This window comes from Peromyscus californicus, unplaced genomic scaffold, assembly GCF_007827085.1.
Source record: "Peromyscus californicus insignis strain IS unplaced genomic scaffold, ASM782708v3 Scaffold_11__1_contigs__length_118956290, whole genome shotgun sequence".
In the NCBI taxonomy this organism is placed as follows: Eukaryota; Metazoa; Chordata; class Mammalia; order Rodentia; family Cricetidae; genus Peromyscus; species Peromyscus californicus.
This window is the reverse complement of record NW_026294402.1, coordinates 110,229,388-110,245,936: the sequence shown is the minus strand read 5'-3', so window position 1 is coordinate 110,245,936 and position 16,549 is coordinate 110,229,388. Positions and strand designations below refer to the sequence as shown.

Here is a 16,549-nt window from a genome sequence, read left to right as displayed (position 1 = left end):
TTCACCTTGATGGACTTTTGTCTGTAAGATGCAGTTGGTCATAATATTAGCATTCAGGCATCTATACTAGTCAGCCCAGGGTCCTACGGCCCCACATGAGTTCTCAGTATCCGGCAGATGCCTAAACAGCCCAGGGTCCTAAGGCTGTAAGTCACTACATAATCTATGCACATCCACTGCCTGGCTGCATAGTCTCTATACACTCTATAAAAGCAACCCCCCCTCTCTTCCCACAAGGCTGGGTCTTCATCCTCTCCTCTTCCTCCCTTTCCCCTCTCTTCTCCCTTATCTCCAGAGGCACATTCGGTGTCCCTTCTTCCCTTCCCCCAATAAAATCCTCCGGGTGAGCGCCGTGTGTGTACATGGTACATGTGTCTCTCTCATCCTCTGTGGGGCCCCCTGCATGGTATTTTTTCATAGCAACAAACAGTAATCAGGACAAGATCCATGACTGATTTTGGGTTTTCTCAGAGTAGAAGCAAAGGGGAAGCATGGCAAAAACCAACGCTACATTCCAGGAAACCATCTGACTATCTTCATCTCTGTCTGTGCTGTGGCACCAAGTCAGAGACACAAATGTCACATTCCATATAAATTCTCTTAGCAACTAAAAGGTGATCTTCAGTCCTGTGACCATCTTTCTCAACTTGAAGCAGTTTCTCTTCAGGCTGTGCCCAACAAGCTCAGTCTCCACCCATCCAAGTAAAAATCCCCTTCTAATCCTCACTCAGATTCCACCCTGTGTGGTCCCATTTCCCTTCAGCTTCTTTACCATCTGCAATGTGTTGTCACAGCACTTTCCTATTTACGTTCTGTGACAAATACAGACAGACCTCAAGGCCCGGGTAACTTACTGAAATGAGAGGCAAGAGACTTCTATCCATCTACACTCCTGAATCACTCTTCTTGTGACTAAATCGAGGACAAACAGCAACTTAAGGAAGGGAGGGTTTCTGTTGGCTCCCAGTTTGAGGGTACAGTCTACCGTGGTGAGGACGTCATGGCAGCAGGCTCTTGAGGCAGCTGCTCACATTGTACCCACAGTCAGGAGTTGGAGAGAGATGAATGCTGGGGCTCAGCTCACCTTTTCTTCAGTCTGGACCCCTTGCCCAGGGAACGGTGCTGTTCATATTTAGAATGGGTCTTCCCTGCTCAGGTAGATCTTTCTGGAAATGCCCTTACAGATATCCAAAGGTGTACCTTGCCAGTGCCAAGGTGTCCTTTAATTTGAGTTAAAAATTAAAATTAACTATCACTCCATTCAAGTTAAAATTAATCACCACTCTTTCTGAGCTCAGGCTTGATAGGAGATACCGTATGTGTATATTGGCTAACCAGTGTGCCACATAGTACATGAGGCATCAATGTGTACTAAATAAGAGAAATGATCTGAGCTGAGAGGTCATGCCATCAAGTAAGGCCACAGAGGGTCATAGTTCATAGGCAATGAAGTGCTTTCTTCCTCTTAATTTGCTTATGGAAAATTAAGCTCCAGCTCTGCTCCCCATCCTCACATCCATCACTGCCCCTTCCTAACCGGGGGCACGCCCCCTTCTCTTGACTCTTAGGGTCTTCACACTCTGAACTTTCTTAAGATCTATTTCTTTCTAGCTGTCTCCTCCCGGGCATCTCTCTGCTGTTCAAGACTGCACTCCGGTGTCACACACTGAAGCAGAGGTGTGTCCCTCTGCTTTTGCTGCAAGCAGAGCTTATCCCCATCACTCCCATCTGTCTCTTTCCTCGCTATCTCCCTGAACATGAACTTGTCAAGGGCATAGACCAAGTTCTTTTGATATTTGTCTCCCTAGTGCTTAATACATCCAGCCCTCAGTAAATGTTTACTGCTGCCTGCTTGGCAAGGCTTTTTCCTTTCTTTCAAAGGGCAAGTTGAAGGGCTATCAACTGTCAAGAGCTGTTTAAATAATTAGTATCTCCTCCAGTGAGAGGAGGAAAGGGATTGCAAGCCAGAGCTTTTATGAACTTGGGATGGAGTCTTCTCCGATTGCCTTGGGAGGGGAAGAGGGAAGAGGGGATGGCCTAGTTTTAAAGGTACCAATACATCATGAATTCTCACATGCCTGCCGTATGTCCGAAACACCCAAGTTAATTTTCAATATGTAGCTGGGAGTAGGGATGAGGATGTTGGCTAATAAGACTTCATGGTCCTTGGAAAGCAGGATAAGAGGCAGGATTTTATCTGCAGGGCCAGGTGAAGAGAAACATGGATGAAATAGAAGCAGCCCCTGGGGCTAGGGGCTTCTCTACATTAGCAGCTCTCTGCAGCTACAGGAGGCATCTATTTGTTTCCAGTGCTCAGTCTGTGACTCAGGGCTTTGAACCCACGAGGAAATGATAGGCACATGCTTTACCGCTGAGCTATCCCCCAAGCCCCATGAAGACACATTCAAGCATGTTTTATTCAGTTGAAAAACCAGACTCAGAATCCTTTTTTTTTTTTTTCCTGAAAGTCCCTTGGGTATGTGGTATAGGTTTTTCTGGTAAGGAGAACAGAATATTGCTCACTGGGTATTGAGCCAGGGTAGGTGAAGAATGAGATGTGAGGTAACAAAGGAACACAGCAGTTGGATATTAGCAATGGTGTCTCTGGATAGTCACCATGCTCCTTTGTGGTTAAAAACCCTTGAAACTGCAGTTAGCTTGTTTACTCTTCATCAGAACCTAAGGCCTCTGGCGTTCTCCCATACATCATCATGTGCTTTGTGGCTCTGATATGACCTGATTTTGTAGACTTTTCTAGATAGTCTACAGGGAATATCCAGTCCATCACAATGAGGGAGGGCAAAGAGTTCCCTCATCCCATGAATATACCACCAATCTCATAAATATTCATTAAAAATGTCTTTGAAATATGCAACACGGAATCGACTGGACTCCCCCTGACTACCTTGGGGTAGCCCAGTCTAATTTCTCTTTGGAGTGTTTGCTTAGCTAAATAAATTTCTTCTCATATTCTCCTCTCCCCCTCAAGTTCTTTCTTTCAAAAACACAAGAAGCCATAGACACCCTCCCCAAAGTAACAGTATCTGATTTAGTTTTTTGCATGTTTTCAAGTGAGGCGATAGAATACTGAGCTGGTAATGGCATCAGCCATTTATCACACAGCTGTGAATGAACCCTGCAACCAGCTCACAGTTTCTGAAGCTCATAGGGAGGCAGGGCTTCTAAGAGAGTCTACAGGTACATTGTGCCCAGCAGAGCTGTTTCTGCATGTGTGTGTATGGATCAGGTGAGTCAATGTGCTGGATGTAAACACAGTTTACAACTGTTGGCATGTCATTTGGTTCTCCTGAGAGAAATGTCAGAAATTGAGGTACTTCTCTGGGTCTTCAAGAGGCAATCACATACATAGTTATCCACAGACCAATAGGCATGTGTACCAAATCCATCTCCTCAAAAGGAAAAACACAACCCACTCATTACTTACCAAGCTAAGCTTTTTCCAGAACTCTGGTCCCTCTTCCATCTCTCTGAGACTCGGTGGAATGTACCAAAAGCAAACATTGGTGTATTCAGGCTGAGGATTATAAAAAAGTAGAATGAGAAGAATGCTGTTTTGTTACCTTAAGATTCATCTTAAAATGCAATTAAACAAAGACTTATAAACTCTATGCTAGTCTCTTAAGAATCATCAAGTGTGTATAACTTACAGGACAGCCAAGCTCTTGCATAGTAGTTCTTCATGACTTCTGACAATACTTTATCAGAGTTTGGATCTAGAAGGTTCTCTTTCCTCTACATAAGGATGGGCTCAAAACCCAGCACGCACATATGCATGCGTGTGCGTGCGCGTGTGCACACACACACACACACACACACACACACACACACACGCACACACGCACACACACACACACACATGCACACACACACACACACTGTAACATAGCCATTGTCACAGGATGAGTCTCTATCTTCATTGGAGCACAACGTAAGACAAAGCATGCCAAAGACCATCAAAAGACATGTACTCGACCAGCACTGAGTATATTATGGGGTGGATTCTCAAGTGAGACATAACTCCTTTTACTCAGAAGTCATTGCAGATGATAGCCACTTTCTTCCCTAGACACTCAGCACTAACAGTTATTGAGACATCTTTGATACTTTCTCACTACAAATGTAGTTTGTAGCCAGTAACCAATGCTCGCAGTTCTTAATAGTTCCTGGGTTGTCAGCACTCCACTATGAAGTCTGTGGTACTTCAGAAAGAATAAACAGCCAGCTTCTCCTATCTTAAGATCAAGACTAGTACCACATGGAGTTCTGCTGTCGGTGGATTTTTAAATCATCACTGAGAACCGAGGGATGTTTCCAGCTCACCACGATAACTTCTTGATCCACTCACCCTTTCATCTTTGAAATTTCTAACATTCTCATTGGATTTGACAAAAAGAAAGAGTTACAAATCTCTAAACTATAGAGTAGTTTTTACAAAAGAACTGCTGTGCAGTTCAGCTCAATTTCCACGCCCCTTTATCACAAATCTGCAAAATTTACATTTGGGCACCTGATTTATAATAGATTTAGTTCCTCTAGATAGACTGTGCTGAGCTTCTAAATTCTTTCATCATTTAAAAAGAATACATTTTTTTCAAACACTAATTAGAAAGAGGAAGAAAATAATAGTTTGCTGTCACTTGCTTCTAGGAATTAATGTATAAATCACAGGCACCCAACCCCAGTACCACTGGCATCTATTAGAAATGTATTAGCCTTCACCTCCAAGCCCACCCATTTTGGTACTCTACAGTAATGGTGGTGGGCCCTGTAAGTATTGCAAATGTTGCCAGATCTAATATTATATGTTGTCATCAGTGGGTGCTGGAGGAATGCTAAAGGAAGAGGTGGCTCTTCCCAGTTCACTATGTACACTTCATGAGTCCCATGAAGAATCTGGATTGATTTCAACAGCCCTGAGAGTCCAGAAGCAAGTAGTTATTGCTTTAGGGACATCACAGCAAAATGGCAGTTCTGCTTCCTGGCATACTGCCCAGGCACGTTTGGAGGGTGGGAGTTGTCACCAGCCAGACACTTTGCCCCAGTGACTTGAATGATGCATCTCATGAGTAGTCTGCAGCTACTTCTAAGCTATCACCCCTGCAGGAAGATGGCTTCCTTCCTAAAGCATAACATAGATTTCTGGTGAGTCTTGCCAAGGCAACATTTCAGGGAACATAGGCACACTTAATCTGCTTCTCAGCCCTGTGAGGGAGTGGCCTCTTTTTCCTATGTTCCATCTCAGTTCTAGAAGGGCTGAGGTCAGCTTTATCTGTACAGTTTTAGGGAACTATTTCATTCCTACAAGATCACCTCTCATGCCCCAGGTCACTGCTAATCATTGTATGTATGTATGTATGTATGTATGTATGTATGTCCCATGTGTGTACAAATATAGATGTGTGTGTGTATGTATAGGTGTGTATGCACTGCTATATCTATGTATCATATCTGTCTACCCATCATCTATATATCTACCTTCCCCATCTGTTTATACATTTATCTACCTGTATTCTTCTCACTTCAAGTTACTGGGCCACTTTGGTTTTTCCTTTTTTTTTTTAAATTTAATTTAATTTTATTTTGCAATATAATTTAGTTCTACATATCAGCCATGGATTTCCTTATTCTCCCCCCTCCTGCCCCCCTCCCCTTCCTCCCAACCCACCCCCCATTCCCACCTCCTGGAGCAAAGCCTCCCCCGAGGATTGAGATCAACCTGGTAGACTCAGTCCAGGCAGGTCCAGTCCCCTCCTCCCAGGCTGAGCCAAGCGTCCCTGCATAAGCCCCAGATTTCAAACAGCCAACTCATACACTGAGCACAGGACCCAGTCCCACTGCCTGGATGCCTCCCAGACAGATCTAGCCAATCAACTGTCTCACCTATTCAGAGGGCCTGATCCAGTTGGGGGCCCCTCAGCCATTGGTTCATAGTTCATGTGTTTCCATTTGTTTGGCTATTTATCCCTGTGCTTTATCCAACCTTAGTCTCAACAATTCTTGCTCATATAAACCCTCCTCTTTCTCCCTAATTGGACTCCCGGAGCTCCATCCAGGGCCTAGCGGTGGATCTTTGCATCCAGTTCCCTCAGTTGTTGGATGGGGTTTCTAGCACGACAATTAGGGTGTTTGGCCATCCAATCACCAGAGTAGGTCAGTTCGGGCTGTCTCTTGACCATTAGCCAGAACCTGAAAACAACCTAGATGCCCTTCAACTGAAGAATGGATAAATAAAATGTGATACATATACACAATGGAATATTACTCAGCAGAGAAAAACAATGACATCATGAGGTTTGAAGGCAAACGGACGGATCTAGAAAAAATCATCCTGAGTGAGGTAACCCAGACTCAGAAAGACAAACATGGTATGGACTCACTCATAGGAGGATACTAGCTGTGGAACAAGGATGACTAGGCTGCTACTCACATCACCAGGGAGGCTACCTGGAAAACAGGACCCCAAGAAAGACACGGGGATTGCCCAATGACGGAGAAATGGATGAGATCTACATGAACAGCCTGGACATGAGTGGGGGTAATGAAGGGCGAGGGTCGAGGGAAAGAGCTTGGGGGAGCGGGAGATCCCAGCTGGATCAAGAACAGAGAGGGAGAACAAGGAATAGGAGACCATGGTAAATGAAGACCACATGAGAATAGGAAGAAGCAAAGTGCTAGAGAGGCCCACAGAAATCCACAAAGATACCCCCACAATAGACTGCTGGCAATGGTTTTTCCTTTTGAATGGACCCTACTATACCATCAATTTTTATTCATTGTTATTTATGTGAAAACACTATAAAACATGCCACAGCAGCTTATCTGTGTGGCATACCATCTATATCTCCAGTCAGGCCCTAGGCTGTTCAAGTCCGTTTCCTTGTGCAACTTTCTTTCAGCTATTGTGATAGTCACATTTCCTGTGGCCCCCTCTGCTCAACATTCTCTTTGAATGGCATGGCTCCCTCAAGTGACCGTTGACGAAGTGTCAAGCCCTCTGACACTTCACTGGAGGACATTTGGTCCTCTGTTTGGTGGCATAAACTCACTTTAGTCATTTCCAAAATGAGTGAGTAGGAAAAAAGTCTTTGCATGTTCACAAAGAGCAACCTTGAGTGTTTTCCTGTTTGTCCCTTCCGCAGATTCTGTCACATGCAGTGACTTCCTGCAAGGGTGTCAACGCACTAATGGCTGTTTTCAGAGCAGAATCATACAGATGCCACTTCCTTTTCATTTCCTTCATATATGAAAGCATGACCTCTGACCTCTGATACCACAGGAGCACCCTCAGTCTAGAACGTCTATAAACCACAACATTTTGAAGGCACATAAAGGTGAAGAGTGTGTTGTCTGAATCTTAGATGGTCTTATAATAATAATTAAAAAAAACAACCTGGAGCTAGATATTGGGTTGAAAGCCAAAAGATCAGAGAAGCAGAACAAGCCACAGCCAACCTCACCTCGCCAATTCCTCAGCTGATCCTGTTTCCTCAGACTGAAAGCCTCTGAGTCCTTACCCAAATGGATCTCAGCTGAACTACTTTAGTTCCTATCTCCTCATGCCTTATGTGCCTTTTTCCACCCTGCCGTCACTTCCTGAGATGAAAGATATGTGTGCTTCCCAGTACTGGGATTAAAGGTGTGTGCCACCACTGCCTGGCTCTTTTTGCAGTGTGGCCTTGAACTCATAGAGATCCACATGGATCTCTGCCTCCACAGTGATAGGATTAAGGGTGTATGCCACCACTGCCTGACCTCTATGTCTAATCCAGTGGCTGGCTCTGTCCTCTGATCCTCATGCAAGCTTATTAGGGTACACAATATATCACCACAACTGTGGAAAAAATGGCCCCACATGGAGCACATTTGCCCAGCATGTTTCCCTGCACACACGGGACACCCGCGGAGGGGAGGGGGCCCACATAATAAATCATAACAAATGGTAGCAACAAGGACATTATCAAAATCTCTTAAGGGCCACTTCCATTATAGTCTAGTTTTCAAAGAGAAAAACAAATATGGGTTTTGTTATCAATACTAGGAAGGGTTATTGATGAGTTAATGGTCACCAATAGTTACTAAATTCAATTTCTGTAAAACAAAGTTATATCTGTCCTTCTACACTATCTTTCAATCAGAATAACAATAACATGATGTATTTTGTTAAGTATAAATGCAGACTCTAGCACCCAGATTAAAATAATCAATTATGCAAATATAGAATGAAGGAGAATCTGACAAGCAGATTTCAAAAGACTTCATATTCCTGCTTTAAAAACAAGATTGTAGTACTGAAAACTGTTTTAAAGATGGCACCAGGGATAAAGCCCAGGTTTCAGAGTCACAAGATTGAAATTCCAAACTCACCAGGTCACATTCTCATGTGTGTGTGTGTGTGTGTGTGTGTGTGTGTGTGTGTGTGTGTGTGTGTGTGTGTGTCTAGACCAGAGGTCAACTTCAAGCATCATTTCATAGGTACCTTCCACTTCTTATTTGAGACAGGGTCTCTCGCTGGTTTGGAATTTGCCAAGTAGGCCAGGCTGTCTGGTCAATAAGCTCCAGAGATCCATCTGCCTATACCTCCCTAGTGCTGACATTACCAGCATGCACCACACATCAAACATTTTACATGGGTACTGGAAATCAGACTCGGGTCCTTTGGCTTGCACAGTAAGCATGTTACTGACAGCCATTTCCCCAGTCCCTAACCAGGTCTTGTCTTAGACAAACACCACATGTTCCGGGCCTCTGCTTCCTGCACTGTAATGTGGGGGTAACACTGTCTGCACCACGGGCTCAGCTGGATGAGCAGAAAGAGAATTTATTTCCAGTGGTTGGTAGCATATCTGCCACACAGCAGGCACTATGTAAGGTTAATGACTATTCCTTAGGGCCATCCCAGTAGAAGGAGATGTCCTTTTCAAGTGGATGTACAGCCTCATTAAAATCAGCACTAGCTGAGACAAATCACTATGAACATTTCTGAATACCATATTTGAAAGGAAATCCTAAGATGTACAGAGTATCTAAAGAAGGCCAACCAAATTGCTCAGCATTGGAAGCAGGATTTCTATGTTGTAGAAACTGGAGGAGAAATTAGAATGAGAAGGTGACTTCTGTCATATGTCTGTACCCAGAAACTCAGAGACTCCTAAGGAAGTGAGGTGGAATGGCTAATCTGCAATGAATTAGTGTTATCAAAAGAGATTTCTCATATTGTAAGAAATGGATAGTGCATCAGTGAACACCAGAGTCTTCAGAGGACTGAAAAATAGTAAGAGTGAGCAGAGGGCAGAGTTTAATGGCAAGAAATTAAGCTAGAAAGAGAGACAAGATTTGCTTTGCAATGGGCTTCTCCATATGCCATGCTTGGGGGTGCTCAGCTTGATTCTGGAGGCAGTGTGGAGTCACAATAGAGTGGCAGTCTAGCTATAACTTACATTTTGGAAAAGCATTCAAGCTGTGGTATCTGGAGATGGGCTAGGTGAAAGGGGAAGACACTGCCCACCTGAGAAATGATTGGCTCTGAACCAAGACAGAGAGGAGAAGACCAAGTAGATAAGCAGAAGAAAAGGGGTGTGGTGAAATGTGCCATTGAGAATTTTGCCTGGGCAGATCATGCTTCTAATAACTCAAAGAAAATGTGAGCATTTGGTAAGAAAAGTGGTTACACACCAGCTTCCGGAAAGGTGAGTTGGAGGTGAAGTTTCTGTGGACTCTAGGGGAAACTACAAGATAAGCATATACAAAAGTCAAGAGTGGAGCCAAATACAATGATAATGGATGCCAAACAAAGAGGACAGAATCTTTCATGAGACTCTGCTGATGGAATAAAGGATGAAGGACAAAAGAGTAGAAGAGAATATTCAAATGGTATTGGACAAAGAGGACCTCACACCAAGGCTGAGAAGAGAAAGTCATAGGAGAAGGTCAAAGAAACCATGGCAGTTGAGAACATCAGGATGGAGTGGGAAACTGTGTAAAATATAGTAGAAGTCCAAGAAGTCTAAATGAGATGTGTTAGACTTCAGCAAGTAAAGAGGTCACCATGATCACATCAAGCTGTGTGAGATAAGTGATCTGAGGTAATTCACAAGGCGCTGGGTACACAAGGGAGTGGTAAGCATCCATAGCTAGAACATGAGCATTCAGAGCTATCTGAAAGAGGAAGAACCAGTGAGCTCTCCATAGTAGGAAGCTGTTCAAGCACAGTTTGATGCCTGTCATACAGGCTCTAGGATGAGACTTCCTGCCATGCACAGGAGGTTGACAAGATGTCCTTCATGCCTCTAAAAGTCTATGAATCCCAATAAGACTTCCTAATGTAGAATTCAAGAAGACAAAAATAAAAAGGTGAATAATACAGACTCCCCCATGAGATTGAAATGAAAATGTGAACAGGAGTCTAAGAAGGAGTATACCTCCAGGAAAATAACTATCAGATCTTAGATCCAACACAGAAAAAAAGACAGAGTTGTGGTTTTCAGGGGACTATGAATAATGCAGAATTCATTTGAAATGATAACTTTCAATCATCTTCAAGAAGATAGACATTACTTTAGCTCTTTTCAGGAAAAACCATTCAAATGCTGGATGCTCTATTTTCCTATGCTCATTTACAATTTCTAATGTACTTAGTGTCTCTCTCGTTCTCTGTCTCTGTCTCTTTCTCCCTCTCCTCTTCTCCACCTCTCCATCTCTCTCTTCCTCTCCATTTTAAAATTTACTTCCTCTCCATTTAGAATTACATGTGAAATTCAAGGCCTAATTCTACTTGATTTCTTGAAATAAAAGTCAAGGGAGACAAATGAAAATCAAATACAAAAGTCCTTATAGTAGGGCTTGGCTGCAACCCTGTGGTAAGGCATGTGCTGTGCCTGTGGACTCAGTTTCAATGCTCAGATCCAGTAAGGAAGAAAACCTGAAACCCTGTAGCAGAAATTCTGGAAGGGTCATACAGGAAGCCTCCTATCCTATAGGAGTCAGCTAGCTTCCACAGAGAAAATAATAGTCATGGGTTTAAAGAGATGGCTCAGCTGTTAAGAGCATGTACTGCTCTTGTGGAGTGTCAGAGTTCCAGAATCTTTTTCGGGCAGCTCACAAACACCTATAACACCAGCTCCATGGGGTCTAACACCCTTTCCTAGCCTCTGCAGATACTACACTCATGTGCACATACCCACACATAGACGGTCACACACACACACACACACACACACACACACACACACACACACACACACACACAGACATAATTAAAAAATAAAAAATAGTAAATATTAAAAAAACACCCAGAGCCAAAGCCTACCTAACAATTAAAGCTCACCTTACAACAATATGAATTTAATTCTCCAAAGATGGTGCTAAGTGCCCCCCTCCCTTTCCAGGACCTTTAGGAAGACGTTATCTGTGGCATTTGAACATGTCATCTTTTTCCCTCAGCACTTTTACTCTCAACCTTACAAAAACAGACAAACAAAAACCCACCATGCAGTTCCAAAGTGCATAGTGTTTTTCCTGAGTACTGTGGAAATAAAGTAACCCAAATTTGGGAAAATAAAGGGGAAACTCAAAGTCGGGAAAAATATAAAATGTGACTCTAACTTAAACCAACAATGTGACCACTGGTTCTCCTCTGTGTATGTGTAGATATTCATAAGATATAGAATCAGCCAAGAGATCCACCAACATGAGAACAGCTAAGGAAGATAGGATGTATCCGTTCACCTGAAATGAATGAAATGATATTTGCAGAGAAGAATGGGTGGAACTAGAGATCAGTATGTTAGGCAAATGAGGTGCTCAGTATTTTATTGTCCACTTGACAGCCTGTAACTCCAGCTCCATGGGGATACCATCTTCTGGCCTCCAGAGGCAACTAACTGCACTTATGTTCACAAACCTTCCCACATGCCTGTTGGCATGTCTGTGGGGCACTGTTTTATTGGTGATTGATATGGGAGGGTCCATTTCACTGTGAGCAGTCCAACCCCTAGGTAGATGGTCATGAGTTGAATAAGAATGAAATCACAAACATATACATAGTTTAAAAAAATACAGTCCAAATAAAACATGGTTCTTGGGCTGGGGAGATGTGTCAATGGGTAAAAGTACTTGCTCAGGAAATATGAAGATATGACTTAGGATTCCATCACTCAGGTAAAAAGTCAGGCATGGCTGAACAATCCTGTATCCTCAGCATTGGGTGACAGAAACAGGCAGATTCCATGAGAACTAAGAACAGTCATTCTGGTTGAAAAGACAAGCTACTGGTCCAGTGAGAGACCCTATTGCAATAAGGTGGCACGATATAGAGGAGGACCCCTAATGTCTTGCTCTGGCCTTCTACTTGCATGTGTACACACTCATATGTATGAATCCTCTTTTTTCTTTCTTTCTTTCTTTCTTTCTTTCTTTCTTTCTTTCTTTCTTTCTTTCTTTCTTTCTTTCTCTCTCTCTCTCTCTCTCTCTCTCTCTCTCTCTCTCTCTCTCTCACACACACACACACACATACACACACACACACACACACACAGAGTTGTTTTTATATTTCCTTACTTGATATTTTAGCAAAAACATTCATCTTCAGAATTACCTGACTTCTTATACACAGCAAGAGATCCAACATCTACAATGAAACATCCCATTTCCCATTGCTCTGAAGCTCATGCGTGCTCATTATTTCATCAAAAGAGAGCATGTGTGCATGCTTTATACTCCCTCAGTTGGTCTTGCATACACAAGCACAGTATTTGCAACACAATCACTGCGCCATTTCTGTATCAAGAAAGAGGTCATAATTTATTCAGTATTATCCCTGCTAATTATTATTGAGCATTTTAATTTTCAACACTTAAAGGCAAGTGCATTCTCTGTGAATCCAACCAAGGAAAAAAATGTTCACTAATACGGTAAATTAACATAATGGACTGTATGAATTAAGCTAATGACTTGTTTCTTAGCCTGCAACACAAAACCAACACAATACAACAAATTAGACAATGACTGCCTTCATCACTGCTGACTGACAGGGCCAGGAGCACAATCCCACAAGCACTTACTTCCATCAGTAACTTGAATCCTTCTCTTTTCTTTATCTCATCTACCAGGTACCTAAAATTAAAACAATGTTATTTTAAAATAGCGATATTGATACTCAGCAATCCCCAAATACCGTGAATTGACTTCCATAATCCAAAGCATGGTTTCTGCTACAGAACTAGGGCTTGGGCCCAGAAGGCTCAGACAGATCTCTCTGAGGACATCTATAGAACCACACTCAGGGTCTCCCTGGGAGGACACATCTTGTTAAGGAGATGTGTAGCTGGAGAGTTTCTCTCCAGCTCCCGCCAGTCCCGGAGCCCACTTATAAAATAAACACACCGACTCTTATATTGCTTACAAATTGTATGGCCATGGCAGGCTCCAGCTACAGAGATGTGGTCAATCTCACATTCTAACATGAGCTTTAACTCTGGCATGAAAGTCAAACAGAGTGAGCCACATCATATCCCATTTCTTTTAAAAAAATTATTGGATGTATTTATTTTATTTTACGTGTATGAGTGCTTTGCCCACATGCATGTATGTGTACCATGCAGTTCCTGTGGAGTCCTGAAGAGGGTATCAGACCTCGTAGAACTGAAGTTATGAATGGTTGTGAGCAGCCATGTGGGTGTTGGGAACTGAACCTGGGTTGTCTGCAAGTGCTCTTAGCCACTGAGTCATCACCAGCCTTCGTTATAGCCATCTCCTGGATGGGATTCAACATAGATATCTGAACAACTTTGCTAGATCACAGGGAGTAGTTCTGGTGTGTCACATTTACTTGGACTTTAAATTTAAGGTCAAAGACTCTAAACTGATCATTTCTATGGCTAGAACAGAGGGCAAGAAGTGCAGTGATCAGCATTGAGTCACAAGCAAGGAGGTGTGAATAGAGCTACGGTGTCTGTGATGACCCATTGAATATAGAGAACATCGATAAGCAAAGACTTGGGATATGATCAGAGCAGTAGTACAATGATACTGATCAAAGAGAATACTAATGCCCGACTCTTCTCCTGTGGCTTGGTTTTTATCTACATTTAAACAGGGACATTCCATAAGGTCCACTCCTAAGTAAAGAGCTATAGGCAAAAATGTCTACTCAGAGAGGGAAAAGATGTTTTCTACAGGGAGAATCCCCTGATATGTTATCTAAGTCCAAGTGGTCAGCCCTAAACACATGTATATATAAGCAACACTAAATGGATTTGGTAGGACGTGAGTGTGTGTGTGTGTGTGTGTGTGTGTGTCTGTGTGATATTAACTGAAGAAAGGGAGGTCATGTTTGAGAGGGAGGACATAGGAGGAGTTGGGGGTAGTGCTGTGGGATGTTCTGTATGTCAAATGTGTTGCTGATTAGTCAATAATTAAAACACTGATTGGCCATTGGCTAGGCAGGAAGTGTAGGCGGGACAAGGAGGAGAATAAAGCTGGGAAGTGGAAGGCTGAGTCAGAGAGACACTGCCAGCCGCCACGATGACAAACAGCATGTGAAGATGCCGGTAAGCCACAAGCCATGTGGCAAGGTATAGATTAATGGAGATGGATTAATTTAAGCTGTAAGAACAGTTAGCAAGAAGCCTGCCACGGCCATACAGTTTGTAACCAATATAAGTCTCTGTGTTTACTTGGTCGGGTCTGAGCGACTGTGGGACTGGCAGGTGATAGAGATTTGTCCTGACTGTGGGCCAGGCAGGAAAACTCTAGCTACAAATGGCGTCCAAAGTGGTGGCAAGAGTTTCCACCTAAAAACTGAGAAAAAAGATTCTAAAATGGAGCTAAAAACAGCTTCCTAATTGTCTCTCTCAAATGAGCGGCAGCTGCTGGTTTGAGCTACTTGTGGGTTCCTAGCATGCGTGCTTGACCTGCAGTATGACAGGAATGAGGCCTCGCAATTAGCACATTAAGCTGCATGGTGGATTTATACTTTGCTAGTATAAAACAAAAAAAGAGGTTTCTGGACTACACGCTGCTTGGATAAAAGCATAGACCCACGATAGCTCCCAGAGCTGGTGGTAAACGTAGCCATGTTGGGAAGCTGAGGTGGGCGGAGCCAGCAGTCACAGCTGCTGCAGTTTAAGGCAATAGATTCACAATAAGACAGATTCAGATGTAATAGTTTACAATGTGTGTAAAAGATACGTAGGCTTGAAAGAGACAAAAAAGATGATATATAGAGTTATAGAAACATAGTTTTTAAAAAAAATAAAATAAATAAAGTCTTTAAAGAGACAGTAAAGGTAGTATAAAAAATAAGCCACGTAAAAATGGATATTACACAGAGAATCTGCATTGTGTTGTCTTTGGGACTTTTAACTGCAGAAAAACATTTGATTGTAAAAGCTGTTGAGTTATGCCAATATGTATATTTTAAAGGTACCTTGACTTCAAAATTTGGATATAAGGATATGTTACTTTGGAAAGGAGACTCTGCTTTTGTTCCCACAGAAAGCCAAAGGCTATGGATTTGTTCCAGATTAAGATACATCAGGTTTGACCAGCCAAGACCCCCTGAAAGGTCTCCGATGACACCATGGCCCAGATGATCCAACATCCAGAACGATTTGAAGGCAACTGGCTCAGACAACACACCCTCATGGACTATTCCATAATCCTAAAATTTTCTTTGTATCCCCATAAGATACAGCGCCCCCCTCCAGCAGGAAGTAGTAAGAGAAGCTACGCCCAAATTCCCAAATTATATGTAATTTTACTTTGTTAAGGTTAAAACCTTCCGTTTTCAAAAAAAAAAAAAATGGGGGAAGTGCTGTGGGATGTTCTGTATGTCAAATGTGTTGCTGATTAGTCAATAATTAAAACACTGATTGGCCATTGGCTAGGCAGGAAGTGTAGGCGGGACAAGGAGGAGAATAAAGCTGGGAAGTGGAAGGCTGAGTCAGAGAGACACTGCCAGCCGCCACGATGACAAACAGCATGTGAAGATGCCGGTAAGCCACAAGCCATGTGGCAAGGTATAGATTAATGGAGATGGATTAATTTAAGCTGTAAGAACAGTTAGCAAGAAGCCTGCCACGGCCATACAGTTTGTAACCAATATAAGTCTCTGTGTTTACTTGGTCGGGTCTGAGCGACTGTGGGACTGGCAGGTGATAGAGATTTGTCCTGACTGTGGGCCAGGCAGGAAAACTCTAGCTACAGGGTAGAAATAATACAAATACCATACTCATGAATGAAACTCTCTGAAAGAATAAAAATTATAAATATAAAATCTTAAAATATTTGATCCTGGAAACAACTGATTTGGTCATATACTTAAAAATTTCACTATGTTTGACCCAGCATTTCAAATTTAGGGTTCAAATGCATTTAAGAAAATATACAAAACTTTGGAAAGAATAGTGTTTGCCAGAGAATTATTGTTCTCTACTCTAAACAAGAAATGAGGGTGGGGGGAGAAAGATAGAAAGAGAGAAGGAAGTAACACACTCATCAGCAAGAACTGACTTCACAACTTATGAACTCA

At 42.7% G+C, this 16,549-nt stretch overlaps 1 protein-coding gene across 1 annotated transcript in view; it reads right to left on the bottom strand.

The window, feature by feature from the left end:
- The window catches only part of Gadl1 (glutamate decarboxylase like 1), a 152,047-nt gene that overhangs the window by 50,871 nt on the left and 84,627 nt on the right, over positions 1–16,549 (bottom strand). Inside the window, exons 12-13 of the mRNA XM_052729878.1 lie at positions 13,080–13,131; positions 3,446–3,535 (exon numbers count right to left, since the gene is read on the bottom strand). Of these exons, the coding sequence (XP_052585838.1) occupies positions 3,446–3,535; positions 13,080–13,131 (142 nt within the window). The remainder of the gene's footprint in view (positions 1–3,445; positions 3,536–13,079; positions 13,132–16,549) is intronic.